The sequence below is a fragment of the Simochromis diagramma genome, unplaced genomic scaffold (assembly GCF_900408965.1).
Source record: "Simochromis diagramma unplaced genomic scaffold, fSimDia1.1 OVJJ01000361.1, whole genome shotgun sequence".
NCBI classification, from domain to species: Eukaryota; Metazoa; Chordata; class Actinopteri; order Cichliformes; family Cichlidae; genus Simochromis; species Simochromis diagramma.
Window position 1 is genome coordinate 1,616,509 of NW_024386860.1, and position 15,904 is coordinate 1,632,412.

Below are 15,904 nucleotides of genomic sequence, written 5' to 3' on the forward strand. Positions count from 1 at the left end.
GTTCAAGAAGCTGGTTTGACATGATCTGACCTTTGGGACATGGCACATTAATCTACTGGAATGAGCCATGAGAGGATGAGTAAACTGTAGTTATAAATTATGAATATAGCCAGCAACAACACTCAGGAAGGCTGAAGCAATGCTCAGTTAGTCTTATGAAACCCAAAGTGCGCTAAGAAAATATCCAGTACACCATTTCATTCTGGACCCATGTGATTTACGTCGAACCAGGCAACATCTTTCCAATCTTCTATTGTTCGATTTTGCTGAGCCTCCGTTTCCTGTTCTTAGCTGACAGGTATGACACGTGGTGTGGTCTTCTTCTCCTGTAGCCCATCTGCTTCAAGGTTTAATGATGTGTTGTGCACTCGTAGATGCGTGTCTGCATACCTTGGTTGTAAGAAGTGGTTATTTCAGTTACTGTTGCCTTCCTATCAGCATGAAGCAGTCTGTATATTCTCCTCTGACCTCTGGCATTATCAGTTCTTTGCAAACCCCAGGAAATGTGTTTGTAGGCAAATCTCAATCGGCACTTTGCAAAGTACTCAGATCTGTCATCAACAACCTTCAAAACTCACCTAAATCCCCTTTATTCCTCATTCTGATGATCACTTTGAACTTCATTAGGTCATCTTATTCAATCACTGAGTTGCTGCCATGTGATTGACTGGTTAGATATTTGTATTAACGAGCAGTTGACTGGGTGTGCCAAACAAAGTGGCTGGCCAGCATAAGTGTAAAAAGGAAAAGCAGCTGATGTTAGACTTGGTGCAGTACAAATACTGACAGTTTATTAATCCTATGAGGGGCAATTTGTTTGGACTAACGAGTTATAAAACAACACATGAAGACAAATAAATGAATGAAAAAAATTGTGCTGAATTATAAAAAAGGCCATAAATAAAATCTATAAACAAGCTCAATAAATACCAATATAAAAGTTCAAATAAGACCTTGACAAACAATGTTTAGACCTACAGAGGATCACATAGTGAAATTGCAAACAGGCCGAAAGCTCCAGGCTGTGGCCTCTCATTATGAGGTAGAGAAGCTATCAGTGCTCTGTCAGTTAACTGAAACTACTGGAGGACTATTCAGACACTTACTCTGCTCATTAGGCTAAAAAGAAGAAAACACATATAAGATTAAATGAAATGGATGATAGAGCTCAGTTCAGTGTTCACTCAGTCACTCATCCTGTAATAAAAATTAAAGTGGTACTTGCTGCTCAGGTTTATGCTTTTATCCTTTTTTGTAGATATACATCGCTACATTTGTTGTGTCCGGTTATGCATCCAGCTACTACAGAACTGGGGGAAAGCCTTTCAACCCTGTTCTTGGAGAAACATATGAATGTGACCGACCAGATAAAGGCTTACGATTTGTTGCAGAGCAGGTATGAATGATTCTTGATTTGTTATCTGACTGGATTCATATGAATATTTACATTTTTATGTTTTATTGTATAGCACTGTTCAAAAAAGTCAACTCAGAGCTCTTTGTGTGATTAACAAAGCATTTTAATCCCCTTTACATCAGGTCAGCCATCACCCACCAATCTCAGCTTGCCATGCAGAGTCTAAAAACTTTGTGTTTTGGCAAGGTACTGGAATATTGATTTTGATCCATTCTCAGTGATCTTAAATACTAGAATAGCACCTATTGTCTGGAATTAATGTTCATTTGTTCAATTTTTTTTGCAGACGTGAGGTGTAAAAACAAGTTTTGGGGAAAGTCAATGGAGATTGTTCCTGTGGGGACCACTCATGTAACTCTGCCAGGGTGAGTCTCTTCTGCCTCATTTACATTGGCGCTGCACAGACCCCTGCCTGGGCATTGTGCAGACGTTTAGAGAAAATCACGCAGCGGGGGTGTAGCACGATTCACAGTATTTTTCCTCTCCTGTTCTTTTTCCATTCAGATCAATAACAATTCCCCATTCTTCGTCTGTGGTGGAAAAAATGTTTTCATATTTTATTTTTGTGTCAGAACCACATACAGATACAGATAAATTATTTATATTATAACTCTAATATGTAACAGTGTCCATATATATATATATATTTTGAAAACGACAGATTTGGAGACCATTACGAGTGGAACAAAGTGACCTCTTGCATCCACAACATTCTCAGTGGGCAGCGCTGGATCGAGCACTATGGGGAGATCACCATCAGAAACTCCAGCAGTGATATTTGTCAGTGCAAGATCACTTTTATTAAGGTAAGGTAAACATATGCAAGGCATCATCCAGCCTGATGGCCTCTATAACAAACTCTGACAACATTTATAATGCAAAATCTTCAGGAACAAGACCTTATTTGGAAGTTTTAGTGACTCTTTTATTATTATGTCATTTATCACAGTCTCATTTCAAACCTCTTTCATCTACTGTCAGACTTTAAATCAAATAAAAAACTTTTTAAAGATGCTTAATTTAAATCATCCATTTGTATTTATGCACTACTTGTACCATACACCATAGAAATCTTTAGGTTGTTACACAATAAACATAAAATATGCCTGTTGTACTAAACAGAAAAACAGTGAACACATGAATTAATATTTAAGTAACATTTACATAAATATGACATGAATAAACTGAACATGCTAATATTTTCATTAGGAGTGACCAGAAAGGACAAGATTAGAAATGTATCAGAGGAACAACTCAAGTTGAATGAATTGGAGATAAGTGAGATGGTTTGGACAAGCGCAGAGGAGAGATGGTGAATGTATTGGTCAAAGGATGTTAAATATGGAACTCCCAGGCAGGAGGAAAAGAGGAAGACCACAGAGAAGATTTATGGATGTAGTGAAGGGTTGGTTTGTCAGACGAGGAGGCTAGGGATCGAGGGAGATGGAGGAAGATGAGCCGCTGTAGCTCCCTAAACGGAGCAGCTAAAAAAAGATTACATGAATAAACTTACCACATAGCTACATTTATAAACGACATCTAAAACACAAAGGCAGATTAAATTGTATTTGCTGTGATTGCATTGTCGCATCACCAGATGCATTATTCATTAATGGCATACATTTCTGAAAACCCCAAAGTAATCTGTAACAATTAGAGTGAAGTAGAGAACTGCACTGAAGATTACTTTGCAGGACCACGAAAAGTAAATTATTTCTGAAATAGAAAATAGGATTTCTTTGTTTTTTTCTCCAAACAATTTGGTTTTGGAAGCATGTTGGATGAATATACTGTAGTCACAAATCAGTTTATGAAAGGTGCACTACTGTGAGGCGACAGTCTTGTTTCATATTCATACCAGAGTGCTTTTCTGTAAAAGCAATCAGCCATAATGATGGCTACCACATTAACATGTCCCTCTATGAATCTCAGGGGCTTGTAGACTGATCAGCAACAACATTAAAACCAGCTGCCTGTCCATGTTGAACTGTCAGAGCTTTCGGGGCTTTTAGCTGGGGTCTCTATGTATCCCACATTTGACTGATCAAACTGACATCTTGGAAATGTGGAAATGCTTGACTAGGATAAGATCAGATTTGCTTTACTTATCTGAAATGTTTAGAAATAACTATGTGACGGCAAAAATAACTCAATAACTGAAAAGCTCAATAGAGTAAATATATCACAAGCATGGAAAGGTAAGAAACGTAACTAAGGTACACTAAAGAAGGAGGGCGCTTAATAAAAAATTGATGAACTCAATCAAAATCTACATATAATAAAAGATAAAGATCTTAATTTATAAAAATCTATTAGATAAATGCAGGTATGAGGTGTACAAAATGTTCTGCATTTGTCCTCGCGACAGCAGAGGTGAAACAGATATTAGAGAAAGTGGTCCACTGCCTGCTCAGTAAGTGGTGCAGATGGGGTCCAGGTTATCCATTACTTATCTACCATAGCCACAGTCATTTATATAACCTCTGCGTTACCTGATGGAGGAATCTACAAAGTGTGTTTATCCAAACTGTTGCTCTTGCATCTATACAGATGGTGTTTTTCACCCGCATGCCAACAAAACCCAACAAACAAATGATCTTTTTTTCTCCTTTTTTAACTATGGAGTCATTTGCCAAGAGGAGAAGGTTCATTGCTTTAGTTTGCGTCACTCGAAAGACCTCGCGAAGCTGTGCAGTATAAGTCAAGACATGCCAGAACACATTATGCATCCTCATCTCTCATTAACCCTCTCAGGCTCAAATTAAACTTTTTTTTGCTAATGCACAACTAAGTCCTGCAGTGGTACTTCTGAGTAAAAAAATATGTATGTGGGGTAATCAGGTTGTTAGTTTTTAACTGTTGCAAATCGGCAACGCCTGCCTCGAGAGGGTTAAACACACCGGCCCAGCAACACAAACACACTGGGGATCAAATGGTTGACGCAAGAGCAACATCTGCTGACTGCAAGAGACACTGTCGTGGGCTATGTGCATTCTTTCATACTCACCCACTATAACACGCTGCTTTTTTTCTAACAGGCCAAATACTGGAATTCGAGTGTAAATGAGATAGAGGGGACTATCACAAATAATAAAGGAAAGGTTATCCACCGACTCTTTGGAAAGTGGCACGAAGCGGTTTTCTGTGGAGACCCGCCTTCAGCTACATGCATCTGGAGAGCAAGTATGAAAGTCTCTCAAAATTAAGTAGAAAAAAAAACCTCTTCAATAATGCGTCTCCCTGTTATAGCTTCTCATGCTGTTGATGTCACTTGTGTACAATATAGATGCAATGCCAGTAGACCATGAGCAGTACTATGGCTTTACGAAGTTTGCAATTGAGCTGAACGAGTTGGACCCATCCCTGAAACTGCTGCTACCACCTACAGACACGAGACTACGAGTGGACCAAAGGTAAGAGGAAAAAAGTGAAAAACATTTAAAAACCCATTAGTATATTTCCATGCACTTACGCAGCCTGGTGATCGTCAGCTTAATTTTAATAAATGTCAGTGAGAAACATACAGGGGGAAAAAGTTAAAAACTAATTTAGATATAACATCTCATTTTTCTGCCAGAGGACTGTCAGACATAGCTGAATTAAAAACCAAAGCATTGCCAGTGAGTAGCTAAGCACCACACCATCATTGATCTCAGTCACGTCCTGAAAAATGCACCTTGTGATCAAAAAAGTACAAAAATAGGCACTCGCGTTAAGAATAGTACGCAACTGCACGCCCTTTCAGGCTATCACAATCAAACTAATTTTAGCTCATCTTTTAAGTTTTTTAAGTCTGCAAACTAAATGCTGCTGCCCCGAGGTGCTGGAGAAAAAACGAAGCTCTCAGTACTTTGCCATCAAAGTATGAAGCTGCACTGCTTCCAGCTCTGCAAATAAGTGGTTATGTATTCTCCTTTTTAGCCCAAGCTCCACCGTCTTACAACGATCCAGAGGTAAAGTAAAATCAGCAGCCAATTTATATTTATATTATACCAGTTCTCTTAACTGTAGGCTTATTTACTTTTTTTGTTCAATATTTTGTCATAAATAATAGGAAAATGTATAGATTTCTATAAATTAAAGTGGAACAGGCTCACCGCCTTTACGCATACAGACTGTTTATGCCCACGTTGGAAATAACCCTGTGACAGGGCCATTCAAAAACAGGAAAACCCCTAAAGTTCACTCGAAATGAGAAGACGCGACTGAAGATTATGCTTGGATGTGGAAGATTAATGTTTTAAACATCTGCATAATGAATGCGTCTGGGTCTCATCGGCAGACTGCTGGAGGAGGGGAAGTTGGAGGCTGCAGAGGAGCATAAGCAGAGGATTGAACAGCTGCAGAGAGACAGACGGAGAGTCCTGGAAGAGAACAATGCAACACATCAGCCTAAATTTTTCAGGTACCCTGAGTATCTAAGCTTAAAACTTTCTCACCTAGAAAGTCACTTATGGAAACGTGACCACATCTCCGCTCCTAATGGTGTTACACAACTTGTAAATCTGTCGTTGACAGTGTTAATTGCAGTTGTGCGTCTTTTCTGTCTCCACAGGAAGGCACAGGACGATACCTGGGTGAGCAACAACACGTACTGGGAGCTGAGGAAAGACCCTGGCTTTGCCCATGTAGATTTCCCTACACTGTGGTGACCGTGTGCTGCAGATCATACAAACATTTGGACCTGCACAGCCTCTACTGTGATTTGTGATCCAGACTGGTTCTGGTGATGTCTGTATCTCATTCTGACCATCCACATTCTGTACTGGAGTTCATCAGAGTTATTGCCTTAATAGCAAGTGCTTATCTGAGTTGTATAAACACATTTATGCAAACATATTATGAGAATGTTGCTCAATTTGCAGTAGGCCAATTTCATTTTTTTGCCTGCATTCCACATATTATGTTGTGCTAAACCACTTAAACTAAGAAAAGGAAAGATCCTTGGTATGAAGGATGAGAAGAAGAGTTTCATAGTTTATCTACACTAGCTTAAAATGTACTGATCAACTGGTTATGTTGGTTGTTGTCTTACCATGGACATTCTCTACCTCTGAGATAAACTAGCCTCGCTACGCCATTGATTCAGTGTAAACATCCGATATTTATTCTGCATCTGCCTGATGCCTTACTGGTTGTACTCAAACTTGTTTAATTTATTTTGTTGTACCTGCCAGATGTTTAAAAAAATAAAACAAAAGTCTATGTTTCGTAAGGAATTCTTGCTAACAAAATATTGTGCAAGCGATCTCCGAATCCTTACTGAAGTGATTTTTCTGTCCGTTATGAGTAATTACTGCTTTTCGCTATGAATGTGTGAATGATTGTGCAACTATGAGCAGCTGTAGCAAACTCAGTCATATCTTTTTCACTTTATTCAGCACACCATTGTCTATATGGACCCTGGGCTTTGGGACCAAAAAAAAAGGGAAAAGAAATGTCCAAAAACTATGCTCCATGAGCTCAAATAAAATTTCTGATTGTTTTCTTTTTTGTTGAGTCTTTTGTGGTTGTTTGTTCAAAAACACTGAAAGCAAATAGACAGTTGAAATAATTCCCTCTCATCTCAGATGATGAGTTGGCAGGTAGATAGCCTGATTATAATTTTGGTGCATAAAAGAAAAATGCAATTAATTTTAAACATGATGGGTCAGGAATGCCACACGAAAATGCCATTTAGGAAGCTATGAAAAGCAATTGGGGTATAAACACTAGGTTTACTGGGGATGTGAAGCAGTTCCCTGCTTCTTACTATACATATTCCTTAAGTGAAGTAGCAACTCTTAAAGGACTGGTAAAAGATCATCTGCTAAATTATAGAATTTTTTGCTCGTGGCTGCACTTCATCCCTTTATAATTTTCTTGGCTTTATGGGTTAAATCTCAGTGCCATCTAAATGGAAACCTGTGCATGATACTTTCCAATGAATATCCTGCAGTATACAGTAGATATGTGGCTACGTTTCACAAGTGTTGAGTGAATTGTTCCAATCACTTTAGAAACAGCTGTATGTGTTTGACGACGATTCGTGTTTATGGCTTGTTTTTGCCCGTCCTGCTAAACAATGACCAGAGTTCAAGGTTAATGAGCAATTATGGAGCCGTGCAACAAGTAAAGGTTATCATTTATAAATAACGAATGCAGGAATGTTGTGAGAGTCATGTTGATGAAAACAGTAAGATACCGCTAGTGATCCTTAGAGCCTGTCTGCATTTTTGACATCCTACAATATGATAAATGACTTTGAAAAAGGGCTCCTTGAGTCCACCTATTCTCTTTTGTTTTCTTTTTTTTTTTTTTTTTACTCTAATAATTCACTGTAGTATAGTTTGTTTGTATTCTTTTTCTTTGTTTTGTTTGTTAATCCACGCTAGCGAAAATGGGCTCATCAGATTGCTGGGTGATCTTAAACAGCCGCTAGGTGGCGACAAATGCAAATGAAAGCGGACTACTGATAATCTGTTTTTACAAAAATCCCCTATAAAATATTGTCACTGGTCAAATAGGACTGAATAAATTATAATGCAGAGCAGTAGAGACATCAATGCAGTGTAATTAAGATACTTGTAAAATAGGTTATTTCTTTATTTTATATATATAGTCCCTACATAAATCCAGTTGACAATTTACCAGTACAAGCAAATATAGAAGAGACATTATTATTATTATTATTATTATTGTCATTATTATTATCATCATCATTATTATTATTATTATTATTATTATTATTAGTATTAGTATTATTATTATTATTATTATTATTATTATTATTATTATTATTATGATAAACTGGATTGTAAGCGTACAGGAAGAAAGGCCATATATGCCATATATGTTTCGGCCTCTCCTACCGTGCAGAGGGCGGAGCCTTTTGTCCAAAACAAAGAGTGCAGGAAACCAGGCTGAGCTACCACAGAGGAACTGACTCCTGTAAAAGTCTGACCACTGGGGAGTTTCTCTTGCAGGTCACCAATAAAGCGAAGACTCCGTGGAAGCGGTAGGTGGAAAATTAGCCAGATTAAAAAAAAAACTAGCATATTTCGTCTTATCTACAGTGACTGCTGCACCGATGGACTTTCGGTTTCCATAATAACCGGTGCTTTGATTGTTGTTGTGCAGCCTGGAGGTTTTAAATGTAAAGAGCTGTATGGTGTCTACTATGTTTTTGCTTGAAATGAGTACAGTGGCTGAAGTAGGAAGTTTATTTGTGTTTAGTCCTAAGGAGGAGCTCACATGGGTGAGGTCTTCTGTAGCTGTGTAGTAAACGCCTCCCCTCTCTTCTCTCGCTTTCAAAGCTCGCAGGCTTTATCCAGCCGAAAGATGTTTGCTCTGGCTACCAGAAACTTTGTGGAGGAGGTGGAAGATAACGGGTCCCTGATCCCGGTGACCAGCCTGAATGACACCATTGCTCTCCTGACGGTGGTGGTGAAGCGCAGGCGTTTCTGGTGCTGGCAAAAGTCCAAATATCTTCCCACTGATTTTAATCTCAATGATATACTAACAGGAGACACACCCATAAAGCCAGGTAAACCTCAAAAGCAGCACGAAAATGGCCGCATGTGTCACAGTTTACTCTCCCGAGATCACAGAAATTAGATTTTTTTTAATATATTTATTTACCTTTTGCAGTTGTGGTTGAGACAGACTTCATCAAATACAGTGGGACATTTAGTGACAACATTCAGGGAACTGTGGATGCAAATTTTTCCAAATACAGCATTAAACTTCAGGGTGAAGACTCATCCAAACTCCAGTCATCTTTTGGAAGCTTGAAGAAAGAGGAGATTGATATGCAGAAGTTGCTGCAAGACTCAAAAGACAAGTTGGTTCACAATCTGTACCTGGTGTCACATGTAAAGTTGTTTCAAACACTCTAAACATCACCTGACGATCAGCATGTTAAAGATCGCATAAGTGATCTTTGTCCAGCTGTAAAGTTTCACACAAAACACGATGCCCGGTTGAATATTAACGCAAGAAAAGATGATGTAGGATAAGTCACAATAAAATTTTGTTTCCAAGAATGTTCCTGGTGAAACTCACCACATTTTTCTTGTGTTAGGGTTCTGGACATGTCCCACTGTCTAATCCAGCAGACAAAGGAGAAGCAAAGACGGGTATTTGGGATTGTAAAGGATCGTATTGTAACCACTCAACCCTGTTCAGTCATAGAGGAGGTGCAGCAGGGAGGACAGTGTGGGGGAAGTCTGAGCACCTGTGGCCCCAAGATGACTAAGGTACAATATCAAACCTCGTATCAGACCTAATAGTTGCTGGTATTTGGGGTTCGGTCAGTTTTTAAAGTTGCTAATACATTCCTATATTAAGTCAATAAGCTAAGTTCACAATACAAAATTCATAGGTCCTGTTGCCAGGTGAGCAATACATGTGCTGCTTTTACCTGGATGAGTTTCAGATCTGCGTGTGCCAGCTTTGCGTGTACATTTTGAAAGCAGAAGAGAATAAGAAGAAGTGGAATAAATCTTGCCCACTATGCATGAAACAGTTGCATTGTGGTTCCTCTTCAGAATTCAGGTCCTTCATTTATCCTCGGTTTTTCCTCTTCATTTCCAGAAATCAAAACTGGGAATTTATTGTTTATGTTCTAGCTACATACAGTACTGTGCCAAGGTCTCCAGACAGACTTGACATTCAAGGCTCTTCCTTGGATGTTGGCTGCCTTTTTTCTGTTTTCTGCCAGGATGATCCCACACTGCTTCAATAACGTCGATGTCCGGGCTCTGAGGAGGGCAGTCCTTTTTGTCCTCCACTGGTCCAGTTTCCTTAGATTTTTTTTTAAGGACACGGCACACCATACTGAGATGTGCCAAGCCTTCCACTAATAGCTCTTGGGTATCACCCTGTGTATGTCAAATTGTGTTATCTTTGATATATTTCCTACATTTAACCAAAGAAATGGGAACAGATTATGTGCTTTAACAGGCTGTTAGTAACAAAGTTATTAAAGGCTTTTTTTTTTTTTTAATTAAAGATGGATTCAGTTGTAAATGTTAAGTGGTTTAAAAAAATAAAGTAAATAAATAAATAAAATTCCTCTGAAGGGTCAGGTATAAGGATTGGAATGAAAATGAGTGAAAAAGCAGCCAGTGTCCAAAGAAAAACTATCAAAAGACATTCAGAAAGCCTGGAGAACTGTTGCCTAAGACCACTTTAAAAAAAATCACAAAAAAAGTGTGACTCCTTGGACCTAAAACTCAAGACCTTTGCAAAGTACTGTAGTTAAAACTATATCTTATATTAAATTCCACTATAACCTTAAAGAAAATATTGAATCTTTTAATAATTCTTTAAAGTAGATTAATATTTGTGACACTCACTGAGGAATTTTGTTGCCATTTGTTCTGATTCGGTGTTCCTGTTTCTTCAGTTTTTATTGAAGGAGAACGCAAGCTTGGGCAATGACAGTGACATTAACATGGAGATTCCTACCAACACTCCAATAGCCTATAGCCTTATAGAACTAAAGATCAAACACGATGGACAATATGGTGAGAAGTCATTAATTGTATTTGTAGAGTAACTGTCTTACTTCATGTTAATTTAACAAGAACTGATAAACTCAAAGTTATATTTAGTAATTGCAGGATCAGCATCATTAGTTCTAGGCTATTGTTGGAAATATCCATGTTCTGTCTCCTTGAACTATCACGTGCATTTTCCACAGAGCTGTGTGTATTGTCAGGCACCAATGGAGGCTTTGATAAAGTTGATGGTACTGCTAGAATGAAAGACCAGCCGTCTATTTCAGGAGCTCCTGCACATTCATCTGACAATAGCTGCCTTCAACAAGGTAAATCACTGTTTTCGCCTCAGATTTCTTACCTTTTCCAGCAAAAAAACACACGATTGCATGCAGAGAAATGTCCTGGACACCAGAGCTGTAGAGCACATCAGGTTAGTATTTGTTTCTAAGGTTTTGTCACCACAGTGGAAAGTTTCCATGCATTATTACACTATAACTGAGCAACCGAGATCAAATGTTAGACTGAAAATGAGAGCATGTGATTGGCTAGTCTGTATGACGAGTTCTTATATATTGCATTCTGCTCTTTCCTCCATGGATAGCTTCTCTCTCTGCTTTTCATTCTTTCCCATAACGCCAGAGTTATGGATATATCTGACAGCTCTGTGTTTTTTTACAGTGTTCCTTATGTTCTAAAAAGGACGCTCCTACAAATACTTGTAAAACTAACTGTGTCCACTCTTTGCAACAGAGCCTTGAATTTTTTGTGGCCTTAGATTCTTTGAAAAGGGCTCTATAAAAATACAGGTTATTATTATTTTTAATAATATTATTTTTATTAGTAGTAGTATTAGTATTAAAAGTCTACCGTTGGGATTTAATATAGAGGTGCAGTGTTAGTTTTTCAGATATTTTGGTGGCTTGTTGCCTATTCATATTTATAGGAGTTTCATCTTGATAGCACAAAATTTAAGGAGAAACATACAATTATACTTCACAAGGTTTTGTGGCATACAGTTTAGCTCTAAATTTAATGCTGTAAAAAGCATGTCTTACTTTGGTTTGAGGATTTTTGATAGTTGGAGCGTTCATTTATTAGGAACGAGGGGGAAATGTTATTAGAACTGGGTTTCAGGTTTTTGTCACATTTCTACATAAAGCTCGGTACATAATTAAAAAATATCTGCATGTTTTTTTCTCAGCAGTGCACACACAGTTATTTTCATATAGGTTCCTTTTGATTAATGCCAGAATCTTAAAATATGTAGTAATGACTTTAAGAAGTATCAGCAGCCTCACACAGCCTACAAGAAATTACCTTTACTTGTAGCTTTATTCATGGCCACAGTAATATTTTCATTAACACGAGTATGAATCAGGATATGACTATAAAGGGTTTTGTGTTCCTCTACACATTGACATCACTCACTCCGTCATACTCCTTCATTGGGTGTGCTCGTTTTTCAGCCACTAATTTGCGCTGCTCTAGGCATGTAGTTATTGAAATGAACCAACTACATATTTGTATATAAATCAGCACATTATTAGTAACTTATCCACTTTCATGGGTGTACTTTTGTTAATGCAGATCCTTTGGCTCTTTGGCAAAAAAAGGCATTTGCTTTTTCTGTGTTGCGCTCCAGCAGCACCACACCTCTGCTGTATACAAGTCAAAGGGTCTCAAAGATAAGAGACCTTGCTGCATCTTATCAGAAGGGTGTTAAACGTATTTGTAAACACAGTTTTGACCTATATTAACAGGGTACAATACAGTACAGTTTACTCTTTAGTTTGCTATGGAAGTTATGTACTGACTGTATGATTTTTATTGGGTGGAATTTTGAATCAGGACTTAACCTGCTTGGAATAAGCCAAGATAATAGTTTTGCATTCACTGGCCACAGCATGCATGCGTGTATTGACTTTTTTTTTTAAATAGCATGTATATACACATGCAGTGTTTTATTAGCTTCTACATATTGTTGTGGTTTACATCATCATAATCTCAGTTAACCTTTTTAACGTGCTCCGGGAGAATGTTTTATCTTTGACAGTGAATGACAAACTGTCCTTATTTTTCTGTCTTCAGAACTAGACCAACTGAGCGATCATTTCCAGCTGCTTTCAGCTCTTCCGGCATCCACCAGGTCCGCTCTGCTACAGCAGATTACAAAACTTTTGCAGGACCAGATCACCATTAGTGCACTTCAGGATGTGGTAAGAGGAACGAAGAGGTCTAGGCACTGGCACTGCACATTCCATAAAAGAAAATGGACATAATGAAATTCAGTTACGTTCCGTTTAAAGTCTGACCTGTCTCCTCCTCTGTCTCAGCTAGAGCAGATGTGCGTGGATAAGGGATCTGCCTCAGTTGACTTTAAAACAACAGCGTCTCAAAAACAGAATGTCCAGGCAATTCTGGATCTTTTAGAGCAGTCTAGTCAAGAGGAACCAACTGAAAAAAGCCGATCCACATCGCTTCACACAGCCCTTCACCTCTTAATCAGTGCATTGGATGGTGAGAAAAGTTGTACTCTACAATCATTACTTGTGGATTTCTTTTCATATACTAGAGACCTAGTATACCCACTTCATGCACACTGCAAGTTCTAAAAACTTAAAATGCAGGTTCCTTCATCATGCGTCTGTTTTGTCTTTCAGAGATGACAAATGATTGTCTTGCTGCCTTGGAAATGTGCTGCAGCCCTGCAGTGTTGGGGATATTGGAGCTACTGGTTAGTAAATTCTCTTTTTTTATACAATGGCACAACATGTTACGCAGGTGTTTCTTTGTAAATTAAACATTGCACATTAAGTCAGCTGCCCCTTATGAATCTCTCAACACCTGTTCCAGGTGCAGTGTGCATCAAAAAATGGAGAGTTGCCTCTGAGCGCCGAAGCGTCGTCTGTACTGACAGAGGCCATCTATGGAAAGATCGAACATCTGTTTGCCTCCTGTAATGTGTCCCTGCGGAGAAATGGGGACATGGTGAAGGCAGAAATAAACAAGCAGCCAGGAAATCCTCTGGTCCTGTGTATCGTGATTCGAAGTCTTGCCTCATTAGCTCAGGGTGTTTGAACTGAAACCTGCTTTACAGCCACCAGAAACAAGTGTCACAGTGGAATTAGGTAAATGGAAACATGTAAATAATTCTTTTTGTTATTTTAATAGAATATTTTAAGGGGTGCTACATGACCAAGAAGTCATTCTAAAAATACTGAATACTTGATCTGGACTCATATGTGATTACTCAATGTGTTTAAAAAAATAATAATAATAATGAATTAATAGTCAGACTTGATTTTTATGTGAATAAATATGCAAAATTGTATCTATTTTTTTGTAACTTTGGCAGTTTCCTTCAAATAAAAAATGATTTTGAGCTGTTGTCTGATTGTATAAAAAATTATGAACCATATTACAAAATTATCATGGGTGTGGTGCTTAGCACAATCCTTTCCCAGCAGAGGTTTCGGGTCTGAATCCCGGTTGAAGCCTCCCTGTGCAGAACATATTCCTTGGAATGTGAGATTAGTCGTTACAACTTAATTCACATTTAAGTGCGCAAAAAGAAGCGATAACCTAAATATGGTCATCTCAGGCACACAGCTTGCAGCAATATCCCTATAGACTCTTCATAGACTACAGCTCTGCATTTAACACCATAATTCCCTCCACACTCACCACCAAGCTGGAGCATCTGGGACTCAGCTCATCTATGTGTCAGTGGATCTCCAACTTCCTAACTGGCAGACCACAGGCAGTAAGGATGGGCGGACATGTCTCAGCCTCCACCACTCTCAGCACTGGAGCCCCCCAGGGGTGTGTTCTGAGCCCCCTGCTGTACTCTTTGTACACATATGACTGTGTGGCCACTACCAGCTCCACCACCATCATCAAGTTTGCTGACGACACCGTCGTGGTGGGCCTGATCTCTGATAACAACGAGACGGCCTACCTGAAGGAGATTAGGAATCTGGAGAACTGGTGCCAGAGGAACAACCTCCTTCTAAACGTCAGTAAGACAAAGGAGCTGATAGTGGACTTCAGCACTAAGCAGGAGAGGAACTACCAGACCCCCGTCATCAACGAGTGCCCAGTGGAGAGAGTGGACAGCTTCAAATACCTCGGAGTTCACATCACGCAGGACCTGTCATGGTCCTGTCACATCAACACCGTGGTGAAAAAGGCCCGACAGCGTCTCTACCACCTCAGACGCTTGAGAGACTTCCAACTGCCCTCCAAGGTGCTCAGGAACTTTTACTCGTGCACCATAGAGAGCATCCTGACGGGAAACATCTTAACCTGGTTCGGGAACAGCACCATGCAGGACAGACGAGCTCTACAGAGGGTTGTGCAGTCAGCTGAGCGCACCATCCGCTCCGAGCTCCCTGACCTGCACTCAATCTACAGCAGGCGGTGCTGGACCAAGGCCAGGAAGATCGTGAAGGACCTCAGCCATCCCAACAACAGACTGTTCTCTCTGTTGAGGTCAGGAAAGCAATTCCGCTCCCTGAAGACCAACACAGAGAGACTGAGGAGGAGCTTCTTCCCGCAGGCGATACGGTCTCTCAATCACACCACCACACAGTACTGACCCACACATATAGTTCTTACACACACACTGAACATTCTGGACATTGTTTTCACTTCATCACTTTAAGCATATTTGCACTGCACAAGACATAATGTGGATTGCACAACACTGGACATTATATTCTTCATTTCCAGTTAATACTTGTACAGCTGCTGTTATTGTGTATATATTTATTTATATTTCTTCATACATTCTTATATAGTTCTATATTGTGTATTTTGTTGTACAGTTATTTTATTTTTAACTTTAATTTATATTTTATTCCTTCCTAGTTAAATTTACCCTTTTTAATTTTTCATATTTATTTCCTATCTTATTCATAGCCTTTTCCTTTTTTGTTTTCTTTAGGTCACGAGCAGTTGTCCAAGCATTTCACTACATATCGTACTGTGTATGACTGTGTAC

General features: G+C 39.0%; 2 protein-coding genes across 4 annotated transcripts in view; both read left to right on the plus strand.

The window, feature by feature from the left end:
• Positions 1 to 6,910, plus strand: part of osbpl3b (oxysterol binding protein-like 3b) — a 36,848-nt gene extending 29,938 nt beyond the window's left edge. For all 3 annotated transcript variants that reach the window (XM_040031079.1, XM_040031080.1, XM_040031081.1), the window contains 8 exons: positions 1,259 to 1,396; positions 1,540 to 1,603; positions 1,704 to 1,782; positions 2,079 to 2,223; positions 4,456 to 4,600; positions 4,704 to 4,830; positions 5,700 to 5,822; positions 5,973 to 6,910. In XM_040031079.1, the coding sequence (XP_039887013.1) occupies positions 1,259 to 1,396; positions 1,540 to 1,603; positions 1,704 to 1,782; positions 2,079 to 2,223; positions 4,456 to 4,600; positions 4,704 to 4,830; positions 5,700 to 5,822; positions 5,973 to 6,069 (918 nt within the window). In that variant the 3' untranslated portion in view covers positions 6,070 to 6,910. The remainder of the gene's footprint in view (positions 1 to 1,258; positions 1,397 to 1,539; positions 1,604 to 1,703; positions 1,783 to 2,078; positions 2,224 to 4,455; positions 4,601 to 4,703; positions 4,831 to 5,699; positions 5,823 to 5,972) is intronic.
• A 1,370-nt stretch (positions 6,911 to 8,280) lies between these two features.
• gsdmeb (gasdermin Eb) lies at positions 8,281 to 14,151 on the plus strand. The gene is made up of 10 exons (XM_040031118.1): positions 8,281 to 8,414; positions 8,713 to 8,942; positions 9,047 to 9,239; positions 9,480 to 9,654; positions 10,806 to 10,926; positions 11,103 to 11,228; positions 12,991 to 13,118; positions 13,236 to 13,419; positions 13,563 to 13,636; positions 13,756 to 14,151. The coding sequence occupies exons 2-10, from the start codon at positions 8,738 to 8,740 to the stop codon at positions 13,978 to 13,980; spliced, it is 1,431 nt and encodes a 476-aa protein (XP_039887052.1). The 5' UTR covers positions 8,281 to 8,414; positions 8,713 to 8,737; the 3' UTR covers positions 13,981 to 14,151.
• The last annotated feature ends 1,753 nt before the right edge of the window (positions 14,152 to 15,904 follow it).